Source organism: Cryptomeria japonica, chromosome 6, assembly GCF_030272615.1.
Source record: "Cryptomeria japonica chromosome 6, Sugi_1.0, whole genome shotgun sequence".
NCBI lineage: Eukaryota > Viridiplantae > Streptophyta > Pinopsida > Cupressales > Cupressaceae > Cryptomeria > Cryptomeria japonica.
Genome location: NC_081410.1, coordinates 407,730,250 through 407,754,154, shown reverse-complemented (window position 1 = coordinate 407,754,154; position 23,905 = coordinate 407,730,250). Strand labels below are relative to the sequence as shown.

Below are 23,905 nucleotides of genomic sequence, written 5' to 3'. Positions count from 1 at the left end.
GGGAAGTCCTCCCCTCTGCCCCATGGATTGGGTGTCCACACCCCTCCCTGAGTTGGGTTTGAGTTGTTGAAGGTTGGACAAGTTCCCTTTGTTCGACCTTGTTGGTCCCGGGCTTGCTCGAATGTGTTGTTTTTCCTGCCTGTGGGCTTTTCTTTTTTTGATAGTCTCTATCTATGTTAAGGGTCAGTGCCCTAGTTAACGCTGCTTTTTTAATCAAAAACAAAGAAAGATAATCGACTTGGTAGAAGGATTAAAGCTTCTCCTTTGTGGAGTTGCTCTATATTCTCACATGAAATTGCACCCTTGCTAAAGTTGTTGCTCAACATTCCAATTACACAATGGAAGTGACCTCAAGGTGTGGGACCTTGCAAACGAGGTCAAATCTCTAGAGAAAGTTGGCTTCCTCTCTGACCTAGATGCAAAGGTATTGGTCTGACCCAACACTTACTAAATCTAAACCTAATCCTACCCCATCGGTTGCCATGGAAAAGGGGAATTAACAGTGCATAAAAGGGTAGTGATGCACCTAGATTAAAATTTTGTCTTCCTCCCTAGGATTGCACAAATAATCAATGAAAATTACCAATGAAAGTCGAGGTCTATAGGACACTAAATGGAGCAAAAATTACCCATAATCAATACACAATATATTAATACAGCATACAAATCTAGAAACGATGGTAAACATCCATACATGCATAGTAGTGATGTAAAACATGTATGTTTTTGTAAAGATCAAACGGAAGAACCATAACAATGAGCACAAAAGTGTCTTTTATTTATTACAAGGGTGTAGCAAAAGCAATCACATGGCAAAAAAGAGGTAGAAACCCTAGCTGCCAACAAAACTAATGAAATATAGACATCTATACATTCCAATCCAATTTGGGCAACCTAGGAGGTGTGAGAAAGCATTCTTGACATCCCTCACATGCCTTGTATTAATGAATATGTTGATTGAAGTGCAGGAATGATGAAAATAGCCCCCAAGATCTATGATCTGGGGATGGAGTTCTAACAAATTGAGCACTTGCAAACAATAAATGAGACATGGACACCATTTTCCTCTTTAAATCAATGCCAAAAGAATGAAAGCCATATTTGTATGTCCCAAGGATCAAAATTTGGTGGTAGTCGGAGTTGGTGAGTATTAATGATGCTTTTGGGTCGACGACATGTCATATGGAGCTTATCATTGGAGTTTTGAGCTTGGGCCTACCACATACCGCTTGTCGATTGAAATCAAAGACGAGCATGGAACCCCTAATAACCTAATGAGATGACCTTTTGTCAGCCATCTGACATCAAGTATGATGCTTGCTAATGAGGAAGGGGAGGATGAGGGATGTTGAAAGACCTCCAACAATGACATTGGCAGAGAAATGGAAGGGCATGACATTAGCAAAAGCATCAGGCTTTCGAGGAAGGAATAGATGGTAAGAAGGTATGCGAAAGCTCTAGAGTCTAATGAAAAAATTTGGAGGAATGCAAAGTGAAGGGAATGGGTCGGGGATCGTGGATTGGGAAGGACACGTATCACATGCCAAAAGAGAAAGAAAGGGGAAAGCCCAATGGCAAGAAGGAAAGGCAGATGCCAATGGCCCAAACATTAATAAACCTAAAACTTAGTCAATTTCGCTTCTGCTTCACCCATTCTAGTACACTTTATTAAACCTTAAAATGACATCACCAAGATGGAGGATGAAGAGGGGTGACCTCAATTGAGATGATGTTAGTGCAATGAATGACAATGTTAGCATAACATAGATGCAAGAGAAAGGACCCCTTTTTCCTTGGATGCTCCAATGTCGATGGTTGGAGCTAGGCTTAGAATTTGGAACCAAGTCGGACATTCTAAGAACCATTGGAAGCTCTAACATTGAAATACTTTGCCGCTTTTGCTTCCTTCTTCAGTATCGTTGGCGATTGGAACTTTATCAGAAACTTGAAACCAATCGGGTGCTTTAGTGGTTTCGGGAACCACTGGAAGCTCTAACAAACATGCCTTGGTCATTTCATTCTTTGATTTCCTTCTGTAAACAATTGAGGCCGAAATGGGAATCGGAAATACCATCTACGATTCAGGGGTTCCAATAACCAAACAACGCCGATGGTAATTACTAGAACAGTTGTTGACATCAATGGTGGATCTTAGAACTAGCAAAAGCTCTTAACAGCTGTATCTTGGCCAATTTTTATCCATTTTTTTCTAAATTTGAATTGGAGATGCCCATCTAAGCATTCTACAAGGTGAACGATTCAAAAAACCATATGCTTAGCTAATTTTAGAATTTTGAGTTTTGATTAACTAGCTAAGGTAGCGGAAGGTAAAAAAAGGCGGCCACTAATCAAAAAAAAAAGGCCTGGGTAAGATTTCTTAGATCAGTTAACACTCTCCTCCGACAAGCAATTTGAGAATCTTCTTGAAGGTGTTCTTGACTAAGGTGTACTCTCATTAAATTTGAATCTATTTTCCTTTAAGCATTGTTTTAGAGAGATCAACAAACCAATAATCTTTTGGTTAATGCTAGCACATCTCAATCCTCTTTTTTTGTCAATAATAAGTTTTAAAAAGGCCTAAAACCCCTTTTGATACTGTTTATGCTCCGTGGTTAAAGCCCAGCATGATCTTCTAAGATGTTATTTCATAGAAAATAAAAAATCTAGAGGTTTATAAATTCATGGAGTATAAAACTTACCCACCTTGATATATGGTCTATCGGAATTCCTTGAGCTTGTCATTATTGAAATGGGGATGTGAACGTGTCTCAAGGAAATAGTAACTATGCCTCATTTTGATTTGGAATGGGTGGCAATAGATGGTGTCAAACCACATGGTTGCTCTCCTCTTCTTGAGTTTAATTTGGGCCATCTCCATTTGAAATATGCAAAAGCTTCAAATTTATTCCCTGCCCTTTTTTGTGGTCTTGTTCTGTAAGTTTGCACAGGTGGTTGGAAGAGAAACTGAATGCAACACACATATATCCTTTATGCTGGACAGGTGTGCAATTGCTGCCTCAGAATACCTTCTAGGTTGACAAAGATCTTGGATCCTTGTTCAAGATCAAGGAAGTCTTGAAGGCAATGCAAACAAAAGAGGAAAACAAACCTGGACTTCAATAAGGAGAGGTTGATAGAATATTTGGCCCCCTAGTGAAGGATGAGTCAATTTGCTTCTGGATTTTGAACAGGTTCAATGAATACACTGCTAGGATTGAATTCTGCAAGCAAAGTGTTAAGAAGAAATATCTGGTAGTGGAGGGAGATAATTGTGCAACTGAGCTTGAGGCAGAAGCAAAATCATTAATTGAGAAACTAAATGTGGCATACAAACTTCAGGGTGACCACACAAAATTACCTCAAAGAATTAAAATTATTGAGCTTGAGGGAAAACCCCATTGTATGAAGCTCCAATGCCATGTTTATATTTTATACAAAGTCCCAAAGAAATAGACGTAGCATAAGCCCTCTACTACAGGAATTCAGCATCAAGCCCAGACCAACCCTGCCAACACCTCCACCACTATTGTCAGTGCTATCAAACATTTCACGACCATCATCCAAGGTCTCGCTGAGCTCAGAAAAATGGACTTAATACCCATCTTCCTAAACTAGACCTCCCTCTGATGGCCAATAAGGGTTTGCTTGTGGCCTGAAACAAATATCAGCAACACCACAGAAATCATAGAATATGTTCTCTATTGTAACCCAGTCAAAGAGATGTACGTGGAAATGGCAGAACATGGCTCATCATCAACCCACCTCAATGGAACAACACAAAGAAGATGCACCTCATCAAATTCATTGCCTAAGATACTCATAGGCTAGGCAAAAGAACCAATTGCATGTAAAGGCATTGGCTTCATTGATCCCATGTCACACACTTTGTTCCATGAAGGAACTTCCATCTCCAGCATAGATTTTCGTATTTTGAGCAACCTCACAACCATGGTTTTGTTTGCAAGATTTTACAGGATGCAGAGAAGAAACTGAATCTTGTTAAATACTTTACTTCAATCCACAACTTGTCTCAATTTGCATTGTTTTTCTTTCCTCGGTGTCAATTCTTTGCAGCAATTTACTTACAAGTCCTCCAATACTAGTATCACTATTTATTCATAATGAAGCTTATGCAGACTTCTAGTTTGAATCTCTAGTATGGTGATAGTTGTCTTATTGTATGAGATACTCAGAAATACATAGCAATCCAGTGATAAAACTATGGAAAAAATCATCCTAATCCCAGTTCATGTTTGGGGGTTGACCAAATTATGTAAATCTTTTCCTTGTTTAGATATTTTGCCTGCCTTTTAAAAAAAGCCCAAAGAAACCAAAATTGTTTCCTACAAAGAAGACTCACGAAGAGCAAGGGAGTCTTGGGAATTACACAAATGAGATTAAAAGAGACTTGGCATCCATCTGCACAGACCCAATTATGTCCTTAGAAAATGTTATGGAGGTGCTTTCCAAGAAGATAGAAAAGGTTATGAAGTTATTTCAGATGAAGAAAATATAAAATCTGGAGACAAAAAATGGGTGGAGAAAAAGATGGCGTGATAGATAAAAAATGGACAATGTTCAGAGGAAGCCGACTCTGCAACAGGAGCAGCACCAGCATTGACACCAAAGCCCAGGATATGTTGAGGCCAAGATGACTATGGAGGTTTGCCCCGTTTGTCATTTGTTTAGCAGTATGCTGTTCACAGCTTTCACTTTTAGGGTCCGTGAGCTGTTAGATTTAATAAGTGTATTGTTTATTTCCATAAAGTGGACTAAAACCAAAAACATTCTAAGAAATATATTTAGTAAACCCATCCAGTGTTTCAGGTAATATTGCTTTTGCATATGGAATGACCTGTTAACTAACAAAAAAACATTTTTTAAAAGATTGGAAAAGTGGTTGAAGAGAGATTATTTTCATGAAGTTTGGAAAATCCCTTGATTGGGCTTTTCACTCTTGAGGCTTTCAATTTGGCTCACTTTTGTTACTCTTGCTAGCCCAAATGCTGTGACTAAGACACAGTAAGTACTAAATATGATTGCAGTGCCATTAAATGTTATCAGGGATGAAGGATATTACACCCACATCTCAATTAGGACAAAAATGTACTCATGGAAAACAGCCAGAGTTCTGCCTCCATATTCCAGATGGACCACTCCTGGGCCTAATCTTTTAGGTGACATTGCAAGAATATGCTACATTGTTTCCAAAAACCGCCCTATGAAAGGACATGGGAGTGAAACGGAAGGAGCATTTGAATGTGGAGCATATGTAGTAAACTCCTTGCTCTACATGCTTCTCAGCATAGCCAGAAATCTTTTCTTAAAAAATCCCAACCAAACAGAATAACTATTTTTCTATGCTAATGTGTTAATTATTTTTATTATACATAATATCAAGTTGCTAAAATTTCCATATTTCATTGCATTATTATATATCTTAACATCTTCAGGAAATACTACTAAAGTCTGGGTCTGAGTACATCCTCACCCACACACGTACCTTTTGATTTTGATTAACTTTGTCTTTTGTTAGTTATGCATTGAGGTTCAACCGTTCAACACATATTTTTGGCATCACATCTAGCATTATAAAAAATGCAGCGTTGATTGGTTGGAAGATGGAATTTTCTCTTAAGGGAAGGATAACAAAATCACAGTAAAATGAAATTAGAACAAAAGCAAAACATACCCTCAAACTCATTCTATATAAAATGTCTTCTCTTTCGGTAACTCCATATTAATTATCTGCTAACAGATGAAGCGAGCTAAATGCCAACTGGATGCACCTGTCCCATGGTAGCTTACATAATCTTCCTTTGATGCAACAAACCATGAGTCATTCTTGACAATACTTGCTTCACTTGTGATAAAAGATTAAAAGCTGCATATTTAACAGGTAATCATAATTTAAGCATGCACTTTTAATATGAGCAAAAGCCCTGTGCAACATATCGATTTACAAAATTATAAGTCTGACCATTTCATCACAAATACACAAATTATAAATGTTGAATCTGTCAGATGCAATAATTAAATAAATTTCAATTTACTGTATCAGTACAATTCTTGTGAGATATTACATCTTGCCATCGAGAATCCTAAAAAAGTGGCAGAAGCAAATAGCTTTAAATATACATGCTCAGTATGCCAACATCCAGTGCCTAGCGTGCAACAATGCAAATAGGCATCATTAATTAATTTCACATTCTCATAAACCCAAAGCGATATCAAGAAGCATTATGCTATGTATAAGTACGGTCAGATCTTACTGAAAATAGTTTGCTTTGACTGTTATATGTGCCGTCAATATGGTCAAATGGCAATACAAAGTAGAGATATATCTCCATTATAGTAAAAATAAATTGAAGGATGATGAAAGTTCAAAGATGTCAATGCCTTGATGCCATCATCCATATGATGTGTCAGGCTCATATGAGATGAGAATATTACTCTTTACTGCTTACCTGGTTTTGGCCAAGAAAAGCTGTAACCAAAATGCCTAAAGTAGAAGCATTATGGTCCAGATTTTACAATGCACTAATAAAAATTTAAAATTCAGTGATAAATATTCACAGCATTCTTCAATCCAGTCAAGCAGCAACATGACAACTAGCTATTTTAAGCGTTCTGCAGCAGACAAGCCATCCAAACATTGAACAACCATTGGCTACACTCATTGGATCTTTAGTAGTTGTCTAGCAGCACCATGACTAACTGGCTTCTGTACCACTTTTGCAGCAGGCATGCCATCACTGTCATCATTACCCGCTCGCCAAGAGCGATCCTTTTTTCTCTGTAGTTTCTTATGCATTTTATGTTGAGCGCGCATTCCCTCACTGTTTTTCTTCCTTGAGGAACCCACTGATCCTACACCATTTACAGAGTCAAAAGCACCAAGGTCATCTAGTACACCCTCTAGACTTGTGCTACCCATTACATCTAAAAGCTGTCCCATTTTAGCTTCCTCATTGGAGCTACCATTTACCATGCAAGAAACTTGGTCATTACCATGTGCATAATCATCTTCAATGGAAGAAGTAGATCCTAGTTGATCATCATGGATATCCAAAGCTCCCTCTTGCAGACCGACTCTAGAATCTTCTATTTGCAATTCTGGAGAAGCATAATCTCTGATATCTTCACCTTTCACACTGTTTTCTCTATCCAATGGCATTTCAAAATGAGGTAGCTTGCCATCAATGTAGTCTTTCAGAATTTGTCGGGTCGCACGTGTCTCATCTGGCAAACCTCCTGTCCCGACATATCCTCGTGAACGAGCATATGTCCTTAGAAGCTCAAAAGCTGCAGGAGGTCTATCCTGTGGCTCATATGGTTTGGGCTTAGGCAATGATATCCTATATATATTTTCCAGAGTATATCTAGGAACCTTTTCAGCTACAACTTGTATAGCCGCCCTATGATCAGTCATCCGATCAATAGGCAAAACCCCAAAAGCAACCATATCAGCTCTGGAGCTGGAAAAGCTAGGAAAAACCAATCCGGGACAGTCACACAGCATAAGCTTGTCAGAAATAATAAGTGTTTGAAAATGCTTGGTTTTTCCAGGTGTTGATGTGACCCCAGTTTTCTTCTCTCCAACCAATGCATTAATTGTGGAACTTTTTCCCACATTAGGATAGCCAACAAACCCTACAACCACACGTGTAGAAGCAGGATACAATGTACTGGAATTGCTAGTAGATGCTCCACTATGACAATGAGCTGAATCATGATTTGAAGCTTTAATACTTGTTGAAATTGCTTCTGCCTCTTTTTGCAAACGGTTCAACAGCTCTTCTCTGCCATATATTTTAGTATCTTCAACTGAGACAACCAACTTTTGTAATTCTTCTGTGGATTCTACAGAAGTTGCAGAGTTCAGCCCTTCTTTACCTTCTAAAGCATATGAAGCAGCCTTAGCAGACCAAAATACATATAATATACCCTGTGAATGAAAATATTTTGCCCATTTCACCCTGCAATTTCAAATGCCATATCAATAATTAGCATTTGTCCATTTTTTATTCACAAAAGTTCCATTCACAACTTCATGATATAAGAAGTACCAAATTTAAAAATCAATCACTGCAGAAGAGGAACCACCTCATATATACTGGCAAAAGATCTGCTTTATTCACAAGCAACATTGTTTTCTTTTGAGAATTGATCTCCTTCACATATTCCTGCAGATGAAAGGAACAACTGTAAACTAGGAATTTGCTAAAGATACAAATCTGCTAGAAAGAAAAAACATGAATGAAGTTGACTAATGCCCTGTACAAGTGAAGTTATTTTTGGCAAATTTGCAATAAACATTATGAACACAATTTAGTGGCTTTTTTTCCAGATATTGAAAAATTAATACAGCTTGAGCTGTGATCATCATCTGTGAACAATCAATAACACTATGCAGGACATATTACGGAGGTCCTGTACAATCCTCGTGCAGTACTTTCCATCATGATTGTTATTAATCATCCAAAAGAAATGGATTTGACTATTTGTGGTCTTGAAAAGTCCTGATGACCTATTAAACAGGTCTGAGAGGATGTCCGTTTCCTCAGAAGCTTACATTTATTTATTGGTGCATTTTATCCAAAGGTTCAAGTTATCTTCTATCAAGTCACTCCAAATGCTTGATGTACATGACTTGCATATTTTGTCATTCTAAACAACAAAGAACAAGAGCAAGTAGTGAAATCTCATAGGAGTCTCCCTTCTTTTGCCCGTATATATCATTATTCTGTTTATCCATCCATAAGACCACTGCACTGCAGCCTATACCATGTTTGATGTTATAGATGGAAAGAATAGACAACTAACCTCTAAATCAGGGCAACGGTAAAATAATGGATTGCGGCCATCCACCACTGTAACCACCTGGAACATAAGAACATTATTAGTTAACCAAAATGTGACTGTGCAAAAGATCACATATAAAACCTGTTAACAAACATTAAGAAAAAAGCATTACTGAAGATCATTGAGTAAGGAAAAATGTATGTAATCACAAGGAAGCATTTGCATTCTATAGATAATGCTTCCTTGTGTGCTGAGTACAAAAACGAAAGCATTCTCAGTTCTGCTCATTTGATAAATTCAGTTCTATTTCCACCTAAGCAACATGTACATGAACCAATATGATGTAGATAAAGGTACTACACACAAAGGCCAAAGTTTATATCGGCCAATAACAATTTGAAAAAGGATTAAAATGAGATCTGATTAATGATCAGAGCTGCTTAGATTAAGATTCAATAGAAAGTGATTGCAATTAAACTTTTCACATATATCTGTACAAGGGATAAGCATTACCCAAACCTTTCCTGCTTACCATAATCATTCTACATTGTAAAAACATTCAATAAACTGAAAATAAAAGTAGAATAGTCAAATGGGATCAGCTCAAGCAGTATATCGTCAGGGCTTTCATAATGGAGGCCCGTGTTCAAATGCCCAGGAGACATCTTACATTATTAAAATGTAGATGTTAAATGTTGAATCAAGTAAACCAAAAGCTACAGCAGTTTTATTCTGGACAGTTCAGAGATACTTAAACTAATAGCTACAGTAGTGAGTGAAATATATTAGTCAAAATTTTCATTGAGATTTTTGCCCATGGCAAAGTTGATGAACAGAAATATTTCATTACTTTTAATGTATTTTTTTCATAACTTCAAACTGTGTAAACATGATATCTAGTATAGCAATCACAAATTTTCAATGTTCCACTTGATATTGAAATCCCTCTCATAACACTTGTTGTCAAGAAAATACAAGGCAACATAAGTTATTCAGCATTTAAATTTCTGACTTCACTTTAACTTCACACATTTCCACAAGTTCATTGAAAACCTAGACCATTCAAGCTACCCATACCCAAATTCACAATAAACAGATAGACAAGGATATAGAAACAATACTAGATCACTTCGCTCCAGCACTCGCCAAAGCTGCCTCCATATGTCAATATTCTTTTCGAAAGGTGTAATGACAAGTTTTTCATTCTCCTCTAGCCTGAAAACCATAATGACAAACCACATCAGCAGCATTATTGAATGAAAATTCACAGAGATTGATAATTCATTACTTGAATAAAGTAAAACTAATTCCATATATTAATTATGATATTCCATTTCGCAAGGTAACACAAAGAAACAGAGCTAAAATTGTCCCCATGTTCCTCTGATGAAGCATAGAAGCATAAATCCTCCAAAAATCCCACTTTTTTCAATTTTTAAAAAATCACCAGTCGAAACAAGTTTTTGCCCTTTTGCAATTTAATCAGCTATGGTTTTCAACAATTGTAATATCCCCAAATTGGAATTATCCTGTTTGTGCCCAAAATTAACAATTCCAATAATATAATTTATCTTTTAACAATAACAAACTAAAGTAAATTCATTTAATCATTAATAATTCAAGAGATAATGAACAAATACATAGATTAGTGAATAAGTATATTATGATAAGCATTGTAACTAGCTAACTATCCTATAACTAATCATAGCTTAGTTCAGTAGGAAAACTCGAAAGGGCACCAATAAATTGCCCAACCCAACTAAGCCCAAGAGCATGCAACATTCAATCATAGCAACTTGCCTCTTGTCCCACATGCAAATTGAATGTCCGCCTATGACCAGTTCCATCTCTTGGGGTAATATATTCGCCTCTCAGCCCACAAGCGGCAGGAATGTCCAACTATGACCAATTTCATCCCTCGAGGTGGTCAACTTAGTTTGGGGGAGCCAGTAAACCTCATCTCCCTAGCTTATTTCCTCCAACTTTACATTTGATTGATTATGGGATAAATACATGTATATATGCAGAAAGATATATAAGTATTGAGCTTATTATAATCAATATCTATAAATGCATATAGGAAGATTGACTGTATAAAATAGACTTATACCAAATCACTGACATAATGCACAATAGCTGTATGCTGGATCTGATTCACTTATCAGATCTTTCGTAGAACGATTACCCCCATATCTTTCAGAAAAATACAAATGTTGCATTCATATACTTGTATCACATTTCCATAAACTTACTAAACTCAGATTCTGCTCTTATTTTGTCTTATATTCTGATTATAGATCAGATGCTTATTCCCATTTTATTGCTCAATTGATGTCCCATTTCAAATGAGTTGATTTCCCTTTTATACATTATCATTGAGGGAGTCGCAACCTTTCACAAATGTTACCTTTTGAAAGGGTCTAACCCTCCACCCTTAATCATTGGTCTTGAGCCCCTTTTTAATTTTAATTTCATGTCTTTACTAATTGCTGCTAATGTTTTCTTAAGTCAACTTTATTAAATGCCTTATTATCTTAGCAATCCCAATAAGGCTGCAACTAGCTTGGCAAGCCATGACATAGTGATATTCTCTTTAGATCATGTACGGTAGTTAGAGGAAAAGCCAGACAAATAGATTTGTGTCAGAAATTGTTCGAAGTTGTCCCCTCTAAACATGGGGGATCCTTTATCAAAGTGTACGATTGGCAACATAAAGAAACAATTCACCAACTGATACCACAGTATTAATATCATACTGCAGCGATGACTTTATAAATTAGGATATAATGTCTTCAAATGAATCATTGGAATAATATATATTATTTACTGGATAATATATTATTTGCAGAAGCAAATCTGATAAATAAATACATCTGGAAGTCCTTAAGACGGAACTCTATAAATTCATTCATACAATGATCAACTGAAATTCAGAAATCTCTATTTCATGCATTTTATAATTATATTATATATGTTTTTTTTTTAAATTATTATTTTATTTTTAAATCGCATTTAAGAAGGGAATATTACAACAATTTTTAAGGGTTCAAATCACACAAAAATCACCAAAAAATTGTCCAAGCAGCATACTATGTCCACTAACCTGTCATAAAACCCTAACCGCACAAAATTGCTATTTAATCAGGTTTTTTGTGAATTTTTAGCACACAACTGAGCACTAGCTGTCGAGCTATGGTTCACCAGATTTCATTAAGTTGTTGAGGCATATCTTACGTAGGCAACCTTAAATGGATGTATATTTCTAATCGATGTTAAGGACATTAAAATAGAGACACATTCTCTGGTACTTATCTACATTTGATGTTAAGGAATAAGGATATTAACATGGAATGGTTAAGAGATGTGCTTTTTTTTTCTTAGTATTCCACACTACTATCATTTGCCTTTGGCTAGTAGTAATGCTTTCCATGCATATAAATTTAAAGACACAATTAAATGCGAAATAGTAGACAATATCATAAATACTAAGGCTTCAATCTGATTTTTTTAACATAACTGCTTGTAAGAGTACTTCCCAAAAGTAAATATAGAAAGCCAAACTAAACTGAAATGCGACTCTATTGGCTTGATATCAACCTAAAGAGGTTTGTTTCCTTAAAATTATTGTGATCGTGATTATTCAAAGGAATTTTAACATTTCAATTGTCAACAATAATATGAAGGTGGTTGTTTAGATTATCAAGGTTTGGTTGGGACAAATTTCCTTTTCAAATGCTAACAAAGTGTAATAATTTGGAGCTTCAGTTTGACACTGGCTATCAAGTTTTAATGACAAAGGTGAAGGGTAGTGACAATTGTATAATCAAGCAGGAAGGAGAAATACATACATAATAGTATATAGACATTGTGGAATCCGAAGCAGAATGGTTCCTATCAAAAAGATAAAAATCAGCTTGCAATGCTGAAAAAATGGACTGTTGCATACTTTATACCAAAATGAAAGATTGCTTTGGTTATATTTAAATTTCCTATATATTCTGCAAGCTTAATGCTTTGTTAATTGGTGAAACTCATTGCTTGAATGTATGTACTGCACTTGTTAAGAAATTACAATCCATTTAGGCAAGTCATATACATGTAGGTTCAAATTGTCTGCAAGGAGTACAATAGCAATACATTAATGCTTTAGAGTTTAGACATATTTAGTGTAGCATTCCATGCATGTTATATAAGTATCAGGGAAACTAATATGTGCCTTGAGAGAAGTCATGCCCTAGTCTTGTGGGCATATCTTAATCCCTCCCGAAGCAAGCCTCATATATTTTTTCTTTAACGATTCAAATAGATATCAGCGGCAATTGCCCCATTGAAGGGATTGTTCCTCATGCTTTGATTTTTCATTGAAATTTATATCTCTCAAAATCTCAACTCAGAGTCCATCAATGTTTTTAACTCCATCATCTACTTATACACAAAATCAACAAAAATTTAAGCTCCATCAATGTTTTTAAGCTCCTGGAATTTTAAGATTGCTGGCAGTTCTGACCCTAATCAAAAGAAAAGACTTGAAGCTAGGTGGCAAACCCCCCCCCAATGGCTGGTTCAAAGTCAATTTTGATGGTGCTGCAAAAGGTAACCCAAGCCCTGCAGGTTGTGGAGCTATTAAAGGTGTTTGCAAGGAAATGGTTGCTGTCCCAATAGGGAGCCAAACAAACCATAAAGCAGAAGCAATGGCAGCTCTCCATGGTATTCTCCTTGCTAAAAAATGGAATTGCCCCTACATATGGATTGAAGGGGAGTTAAACATCATCATAAATTGTCTCAAGGGGACCTCAAAGCCATCATGTTCGATCAACAATATCATTAAAGTTGCTAGAGACCTTATCAGCACTTTTGAAAAAAATTACATATCCCATATCTACCGTGAGGCCAATGGCTCTGCTGACTGGGCTGCCAACGTGGCGGTTAATAAAGATGAAATGATTACGTGGACGGGAGAACAAAGACTCCTAGAGAATGTCAGACTAATCATTTTTAAGGACCGATATAGAAGCACTCCAAATATTTTTGATGGACAGAATAATAATGAAAAGGATTAAATGGAGTACTTCGAGTTATTATAATAATGTCAGCCTCATTAATTATAATACTTATTCCATCACTTCCCACGCTTTCTGGGTTAAATTGATAGTTCCGATAAGCTTTCTGGCTAAAACTCTCTGCAAGTTTCAAAATTCGGCTCTGAACAGCGAAAATATGGGCGGAAACAGACGGCGATACGAACCTAGCAGCTGCAAGGAATGGAAACGGAAGGAGGCGGTCTGGAGCATCCTGCAGAAGGGTGGTTTTTCGAAATTCATGGAGAGCCTCCACGGACGGGATGGCACGGTTACCAGTTTTTTCTGCAAAAACTAGAGAAAGGGTATGCTGAAAATGGGAGACCAGACTGTTTTTCGAAATTCATGGAGAGACTCCACGGACGGGATGGCACGGTTACCAGTTTTTTCTGCAAAAACTGGAGAAAGGGTATGCTGAAAATGGGAGACCAGACTGTTGAAATTGATGAAGACCTTATTGCCCAAGCCACGGGCCTCAGAAGGGAAGGATGCAACTTCTATAGAGACAGAAAAGTCAGTAAGGAGGCCATTGACAGATATCCGGAAACCAAGAAGGAGAAAAACGCCTGGTGAAGTTAAGTAAAACTTACCATCCCCCTAGGGCTTTTGTTAATCCTTGGCGGGAAGTCCTCTTTGTTTTAATGCGCTACATTACATTAGATGGTAGGTTTACAAAAGTTTATGGCTACCATTTCGTCTTGTTGAATCATTTTAGGCATGATGAGAAGGTTAATTTTCCTTATTTTCTGTTATGCTCGATGAATGTCACTATTAAGGCTTCCAAAGAGAACGCTTTGGGGGACACTGCCATGCATCAAGGCTTAATGGTCCTTAATTATGACCATCTCAAGGCCAATCAAATAGCCTGCCCGCAGCCCTCTATAGAGTCTAAGGAGGATGGGTCTGACTCTGTCTTTTCAGTGGATGAGGATCCTGATAGTGACCCACCGAGTGATTCTGAGGAGAGCTTGGATGTTTCGGATTTTGAAACTGGTAAGAAGAGGAAATATATGAAAACAACTGTAACCATATATTAATTTAAATTTTGCACAACTGTAACCATCTATTTTATATTTTAGTATTTAAGCTATATGAAGTATGCTTTGTGCAATGCAATGTAAGCAGTGATATGAATATAAAAAACAATATCCTGTTTTCTATAGTTCATGGATCAAACTCTCTATTTTATTTGCTCTCTAAATCTCTATGCTATGGAAATGCACTTAAATTTTGTTAAGAGTAATTTTTTTTATCTACAATTTTTCACATTTTTAATAAATTTGATTTTTCAAAAAATCTTATTCTTTCGGTTTGCTGATTTTTTCCCCAAATGATTTTTGCTGCCATGCGGCTGAGTTTCCAGCATGGTGGGATGCCCTTTTAGATTGGCAAAAATTCTCCTCTGGACAACGGAGAGACAATGGAGAAATGATACATTATATATATTAAAAATATAAGAAAATTATAAAACAATTTGATTCTAACTGTGAACCTAATCAATTGGGGACAAGAAAATAATTATTCATTCACCTAACTAGAATAACATTTATCACTTGAGGCAGCAGACAGTCCATCTCTGCTAGGTGCATCCACATGTGTCATATCCCTGCCCTACTAGCTGGGCCGAAGAAACAGGCTTTAAAAAGTGTTTTAATACTCTTAACGAATATATACGTTTTGTGGGGCCAACCCAAACCTCTCTTGGGTGCCAATTTGATAACTTATTAATTAAAATAATATTTTTCCTTTCTTTGTGGCCAACCCAAGGACCTGGAAGATCTCAAAGCTGTTGGGGCCACCTATGACCAGTTGGTGAAAAAGGCGGAGGACCTTCTGAAGACTATAGCTGTGTAGTGCTTTCCTAGTTTTTTTGCTGTTTTTTTCTTTAGCTGTCCTTTTGGTTTGCTGGCTTTTTTGCCAGTCGTTTTGTAAGCGGTTTATATGCTCTGGATTTTTTATTGTCTTATCTTTATCTCCTATGTAAAAGGTTTCGGGTCCTGAAAACCTGTTTTTCTTAATTAATCAGAATAATACTTAAAACTGTGGCTCAAATAGTCACACTCTTCTTTTGTACTAGCAGGTCTTTACAATCTAATGGAAAAATATTTAACTATGCCTTTATTGTTCTACAAATCTGCTAAAATAGCTATCAGTGAGAACATTTCAATATCAATTAAGGTCTTCTAAAATGTAAGATTATGTTTCAAAAGCATTTTCTATTACTTTATCTTGAGCTATTTGATTCAAAACCTATCAAGTTGAACTTTGCAATTGCTTCCTTTATCATATACTTTCCCTTTCACACTCTTAATATAGTTCTTTTTCACACTATTCTAGAAATTGCAAGTGCTATTAAATCACAAAAATGAACCATTTGATTCCCATTTTGTAAATTATGATGTCTGATTAACAAAGAAAAACTGTCTTTCTAAAAAATTTCTTGGACCTGAGGATTTTGAGATCTTGAAGGCCAACTTGGATAGTCAAGAGGTTGAATGACTTAGGAGAGGTTCTGAACTACGAGCTTCATCAAGACCTGTAACCCTCTAGCATAGCCCTATTTGTAGTAGCAAGTCATTGGCTACATTTGATTTTCTGGAACTTTGTACTTAGTAGGTTGACTTTGTATAGAGTATATTAATTGAAATTTTGTACAACTGTAACCATCTATTTTATATTTAGTATTTACGCTATATGAAGTATGCTTTGTGCAATGCAATGTAAGCAGTGATATGAATATAAAAAACAATATCCTGTTTTCTATAGTTCATGGATCAAACTCTCTATTTTATTTGCTCTCTAAATCTCTATGCTATGGAAATGCACTTAAATTACAATTTTTCACATTTTTAATAAATCCGATTTTTCAAAAAATCTTATTCTTTCGGTTTGCTGATTTTTTCCCCAAATGATTTTTGCTGCCATGCGGCTGAGTTTCCAGCATGGTGGGATGCCCTTTTAGATTGGCAAAAATTCTCCTCTGGACAACGATGAGACAATGGAGAAATGATACATTATATATATTAAAAATATAAGAAAATTATAAAACAATTTGATTCTAACAGTGAACCTAATCAATTGGGGACAAGAAAATAATTATTCATTCACCTAACTAGAATAACATTTATCACTTGAGGCAGCAGACAGTCCATCTCTGCTAGGTGCATCCACATGTGTCATATCCCTGCCCTACTAGCTGGGCCGAAGAAACAGGCTTTAAAAAGTGTTTTAATACTCTTAACGAATATATACGTTTTGGGGGGCCAACCCAAACCTCTCTTGGGTGCCAATTTGATAACTTATTAATTAAAATAATATTTTTCCTTTCTTTGTGGCCAACCTGGTTTATTCTTTGGTACCAACCTTAAATAATCAGATATAAGTAGGGGTCTTTTGGCGGAGGGGAGCATATGAAGATTTTATAAGGATGATTTCCTCGGTCACTCCAGCAGGACGGAAAACCTACCCTCCTAAATACTTCTTTGCATTATGCACTTTCAATCTGCTCAAATTATACTCACTGCAGGTCTATTCAGGGGTGCAGCAAGGAACCAGGACAGATCATAGGTCGAACATCACTCAACCAGCAAGCTTGAATTTCAATCCACTACTATGGTGTCCACAACTTGGGAGGAGAATTTGTGAGTTGCATCTGATAGGAGCCAACAGAAGTGGCATGGATCATGCCCAGGTGTATCTGACAGACCTCTCATTTTATTACCATTTGCAGATCTGGTATTCCTATGAGTACTAGACAAATTACTAGGCGCTGCTTGGTAAAACCTTGCATAACAAATAAAACCTGATTAAGGCACAAAGAGGAGAGCGAATTAAGGGCCAAGCACTGAAGGGTATATGCTTCAATTTTCATCCTGGCATTGTGGCGATTCACAGGCTCATCCATACTCAACTGCGGATCAGAAATTAGGTAGAAGACAGACCCAACCTGTAACAGATCACGGTCATGTATTGCAATGTTGGCCACAAGAAACTATGCACTCAGATTCAGGTTAGGATTGGTTTTATACACATTGGTTGAGTAAATCGTGCAAATTAAGTGAAATTGTGTTCTGTTGATCCCTTGTGCCAATGTTGTTCTACAGTAAAGATGCTTGCTTGTAATATCATGTTGAGAAGGGTTTCAAATTCTGATTCTGTTTACCAGTTTTACTCTGAGTGGCTAGCAGATCTGATTTTTAAAGAAAACATTAGTAAAACACTAGGGTTCTTACATTGGTATCAGAGCTTGGCATCCTGTCATATCCCCATATCCCCAATATTGTAAACAATAAATTGTATTTGGATATATCGATGCGTCAATTCATTCAAATTAAAAATAGGTATGAATCTTTTAAACAACTGATCAGTATATAAACATATTTCAGAGCCTATCATTACTATTTATTTCCCTTAATAATATTACTTGTATGTATTAATAAGCAATGGATAAACAATTTATAATTAACAATAAATCAAATCAGAGTTATTACTAATAATGAAAACTGCCAATTATAATATATAATAACCACTAACTAAATTAAAATATGAATCACTGGCTGGGCACACATTATTACCAACAAGCATTACCTAGCGGTCAAAGGAAAGGCACGAACTTTGGGAAGAGACTCCACTGTGTCATGGGCATGGGACATGGCTTTTAAGATAGCCATTGGATGTTACTCGAATGCTGAAGGAGAAAGGCAGTTTGGTCAAACCGAGATTAGAGCAGCAGTAACCAATTTTTATTGGTAAGGAAGATTCATGATTTAATATTGATCGATCACCATTTCAATAAAGAAATCTACAGATTATATGATAAGAATATTAATGCATAAATATGATAGGAAGGATAGTGAATTTCTTATATATTTTAAGTATTTAATATTCTTGTATTATCAATAGAAATTATTATATGAAGAGAGTTAATGGTTCATAGAATCATTAATAACTTATATAATAGGTGATTCGCAAATACATAAATAATTGGTCATATAATTTAATTCATTTATGCATATATATTCAAATCCAAATAAGGATAATAGATTTATTTATGATAATGATGTTAGCAAGATTTATATTCGCTTGATATAAATACATACATACTTGAAATAATATCAATAAGATTATATTTATATATTTATAAAAAACAAATTTTATATATATATATATATATATATATATTTCGTTTTTTATAAATATATATATTATTATGGATATAGTGAATAAATTACTTTGATTATATTTTCTTAGATTATTTATATATGTGCGTATGTCTTATCTTGTAATCAATCAAAGGAATGAATGGAGAAAGTAAGGGAATTGCAGTTTACCAGTTCTCCCAAGCTAAGTAGGTCACCGCCCAAGAGATGGAATTGTCATAGTGGGGCATTCCTGCCTCTTGTGGGCCAAGAGGTGAGTTGTCATAGTGGGACGCTGCGCACTCTTGGGGTTAGTTGGGTTGAGCAGTTTACAAGCACCCTCGTGAGGCTTTCCTACCAAACTAAACCATGATTGGTTATGGGTAAAAGACATGTTTATCCTATGTAATATATTTGTTATTATATCCGTATTTATTTGTCCATTACTAAGTTTATTGAATGACTAGATCAAGTTACTCTTATATATTGAAAAGATGATAAACCATATTGTGGAATTACTAATTTAGGACAAAATTCAGGTAATCACTAGTTGGGGACATTACACATCCTGCCAACCTGTGTATCTATGCAGATTCATGAGTGTTAGTGAAAAAGGATTGAGGTATCAACAGAGGTAAAAGAGGAAAGAGGCTGCCATGGGTGACAAAGTTGAAGACTATTTTTGGGAGATCATCAAGGAGAGGTAGGTGTTTCAGGCTAATATGAGGGGCACCATGGATGAGATGGTCCAGCTCCTAAGAGGACTGAATCAACCAATGAGTACTGGTAGACCTATTAAAAATGGGATCAAAGGGAGCAAGCTATAATGATGATAGGGTCTTAGCTAACCCAAATACAAGATCCTTTAGAGCCATGGTTTCAAGCTGATATGAGGGGCACAATGGTTGAGATGGTCCAACTCCTAAGAGGACTGTATCAACCACTGAGTACTGGTAAACCTATTAAAAATGGGATCAAAGGGATCAGCTCTGGTGCTGATAGGGAATTAGCTAGCCCAAATACAAGAGCCTTTAAAGCCAATTTTCTGGAAAAGGAAGGGACAGCACCAATGGAAGAAGAGCAACCCAATCAGGGAGATGAAATGACAAGACTTCATGATAAATACAATGCCCTAAGTGCTGCCATATGAAGAGACACTTCCTTTACAAAATACTATGAGATGAAGACAAGGAATGGGCATACGAGGAGAAGATATGATGAGCAGCCCTGAAAGGACATTCAACACTGCTTTGGAAAAAACACCATTCCCACCTTCACTGTATCCGATATCTCTTCAGCAAGAGCTTGGTTGCAAAAATTGGACACATGTTTCTTTTTGAATCCTAAGTTTGAAGAAGAGGCCATCAAGTTTGCCAACTTGCATCTTGAGGGGATGACCACAAATGGCGGTATCATGGCATGATGGCCCAAGGGCAAGATTCAATCACTACCTTAGAAGATTTCAGTGAGACATTGATAAAGCGATTCAATAGAAAGGATACAGAAATTCATTTCAAAAAGCTAGCACAACTGAATCAAGAGGGCATAGTGGAAAACTATGTAGCAGAATTCCAGAGGCTTTTGATGATGGTTCCAGACATGATAAAAGGAGGCTCATAGTCATTTTAGTAGAGGGCCTATCTGCACCCCTCAAAGGATTGGTAAGGGCATTTGATCCAAGTACATTGCAAGAAGCCATCAAGAGAGTTCTAAACTTGCAGGATTCAGTGGCTAAGGATAAATTCTATTCCAAGAAGGCACCTACTATTGTGCAAAAAACGTTTCCTCATAAAAGTATGCCTCCACCTAATGCATTACCCCCCAAGCCAAACCAAATTGAAGTATCTAAGACTGAACTCCGAAGAAAAAAGCTATGTTTCAAATGCAGAGAGCTATGGCAACCTAGAAATAGGTGTTTGGGAAAGGGACAAATGCACTACATAGAGGTGGTCTCCAATGAGGATATAGAGGATGGTGCACCTAAGCCTAAGATAGTTTTGGTGGAGGCTCAGCATGATGACCAAGGAGGGGAGCATCCAAGAGGCACACTTGCAGTACTATCAGGGGCACCTAGATATCATGCCTTCCGTGTCAGAGGAATTTCACAATGACAAAGGGTGATAATTCTTATTGATACTGGAGCCACAATTTCATTGACGAAGGGCTAGTGACTAAATGAGATTGAAGACAAAAGACTTCAAAGTTTAACATTAAAGTGGCAGAGGTGCATTAACAAAGTAAATGACACAATGTAAATATTAACAAAATAGTGATTTAACCTAATTAAACTAAAAAGATCCATGTATTAATGAAGAAACAAACATTAAAATTGCAACCATACAAATGCCATATATACATGGAGATACTCTTATAGAAAAAAACTCCACCAACAAAGAGACCCAAGCTTGTATTAATCACAATAAGATGTGTATGCCAATACAATCAATTATTCCCTTGACAATTATCCAACAACATAAGAGCACCTATGAAAGGAGATAACAAACCTTTATCCCATGCCTCCAATGTATAAAAAAAGAAACTAAAAAACAAGTGGTATCCAAAACTCGTGGTTATGGTCATATCGAAGTGCCAACATCCCAATACTCATGGTCAAGCACATTGGATGCTCTCTTATAAGTCACATTCTATCATAATAGTCCAATTGACCACATTCCTAAATCTAGACACTACTTTTTAGAACATGCCAACTTTTTACTCCTTAATAAAGAACTCTCCACCTCACTTGTCCAATAACTTGGATACAAAGAGCAGTTCATTCTTCAAAGAGTGATATTAAATTATTCGAAGTCCTTTCAGAAATCTTATTAATTGTGAAGCAAGCAAACACAAATTAGCACACCCATAAATATGAAAAGAAGTACCCTTTAGATGTAATGTGTAGAGTTTAAATCTTAGGGAAAAAGAAACTAAAAGCAATAATAGTAAACTTGAGATGCAATGGTACTACATTGAAGGCAAATCTAAACCAACAGACCATTCTGCTGCAAGGTTGATTACATAGTCAAACTATGTCAATGTTCAAACATGGTGTAGACGTCTGAAAATGGTCAACGCTTGCGGAGTCATATTTTAACATTTGCGCATTGCCTTATTTTAGGGTTTTTGCGTCGCATTAACATTTCTTCTATGTTGCGCACTTCGTCTTTATCATTTGTGAACATCGAGTCCTCCTTCTGCATTCCTCATTTTTCTAGCTTTCGAATTTGGTCTTGTCGATAACAATCTTCAGTTATGATTTTGGTCGATCTTATCCTGTCGCATCAATGTGCGTGCTCATTTATCATCATTTTAGACATCGTCAATCCTAATCAATGATGGAATTAGGGTTTTGTCCTCTTGTCAATCTTGTCATCTTGCGATCGATTCGTCTTATCCTGTCGCATCAATGTGCGTACTCATTTATCATCATTTTAGACATCGTCAATCCTAATCGATGATGGAATTAGGGTTTTGTCCTCTTGTCAATCTTGTCATCTTGCAATCGATTCGTCATCGATCCTTGTCCTCTTGTTAATCTCGTCATTTTGCGATCGATTTGTCATTGATCCTTATCAACTTGTCAATCTTGTCATTTTGCGATCGATTCGTCATCGATCGTTATCCTTTTCAATCGTGTCAATTTGGATCAATTAGTCATTGTTCCTCGTCAATTAGCGCCTATCAATTTGATCTTTGTCAATTTGGATCAATTAGTCATTGTTCCTCGTCAATTGGCGCCTATCAATTTGATCTCTTTGTCAATCTTGGTCAATTTGTCAACCAATCTTAATCGTTTATCAGCATTGGTCCTTTGTCAATCAAAATCATGATCGAATCGACATTAATTTCTTGTTGTCTTGACCTAATTCCTTGTCCTCTTATTTCTAGGGTTTTATGATTTGATCATTAAATCCTTTTCTTCTTCTTGGTGGGTTAAATAAATCTATTTATTTAGTCCTAGGTCTTTTCATGAATTAATTAATGGATGAAAACCTATTAATTAATTCACCTAATTTCTATTTCATCTTTTTCTTCAATTTTTCTAATTTACTAATTTCTCCTAATTCCTAATTTCTTTTTCTCCTATTTTCTTCAATTTTTCTAATATTTCCTCTAAATTCATCTCCTAATTCTTATGTTTATGCTTCCATTTGTTGCAATCATGGAGGCTATTTTCTCTCTTCCCTAATTTCATGGGAATGACATTTTAATCTTGTCAATTTTGTCATAATTTGTCAATCAATCAATCTTGCGTGTCAATCTTGTCATAATTTGTCATATTTGTCATCCTTGATTTGAAATTTCCTTTCAAATCTCTTCATGCTAATCTTGTCATCTCTCCAATTTGTCTATAAATTGGATGAGTTTCTTCAATCAAAAAAAAAAGAGAAATCAATCACGCTTCTAGTATCCTTACGTTGTCATTTCATCTTGTCAATCTTGCTTTCATACCATGCTTTTACACTTGTAGGTGAGATCCACAAACAAAGTAATTTGAAGGAGAAAGAAGGACAATGGAGAATTATGGAGGAGATATTCGCGTTTGTAATGGTTTGCCTTTGGTTTGATTATCTTGTCTTCATATCTCTATTGAATGTTTTTAGAATTTCTTATCATTGCAATCTAGTTTTTGTGATTGAGCTAGTTTAATGTCTATTGCTTTGATGAATTCCAAATTCCTATCTACACATGGTATGAGTTAAAATTATTTAATAACTGAACAAAAAAGCTGATTGAATGATGAGTTTCAAAACAGCATGTTAAATGAATTCTAGAAAGACAAGCATAGCAGATTTGTTTAAGAATTCACAAGTTCCTTTTTTGGATAAAGAAAAACATATTATATGATAGGTATAAAGTTATAAACTCAGATCACAGAATCGC

General features: G+C 36.1%; 1 protein-coding gene across 1 annotated transcript in view; it reads right to left on the bottom strand.

Moving 5' to 3' along the window:
• Window positions 1-6,002: 6,002 nt before the first annotated feature.
• LOC131065854 (GTPase LSG1-1) overlaps window positions 6,003-23,905 on the bottom strand; it is a 34,064-nt gene continuing 16,161 nt past the window's right edge. Inside the window, exons 4-7 of the mRNA XM_058000497.2 lie at window positions 9,927-10,020; window positions 8,827-8,883; window positions 8,107-8,186; window positions 6,003-7,979 (exon numbers count right to left, since the gene is read on the bottom strand). Of these exons, the coding sequence (XP_057856480.1) occupies window positions 6,677-7,979; window positions 8,107-8,186; window positions 8,827-8,883; window positions 9,927-10,020 (1,534 nt within the window). The 3' untranslated portion in view covers window positions 6,003-6,676. The remainder of the gene's footprint in view (window positions 7,980-8,106; window positions 8,187-8,826; window positions 8,884-9,926; window positions 10,021-23,905) is intronic.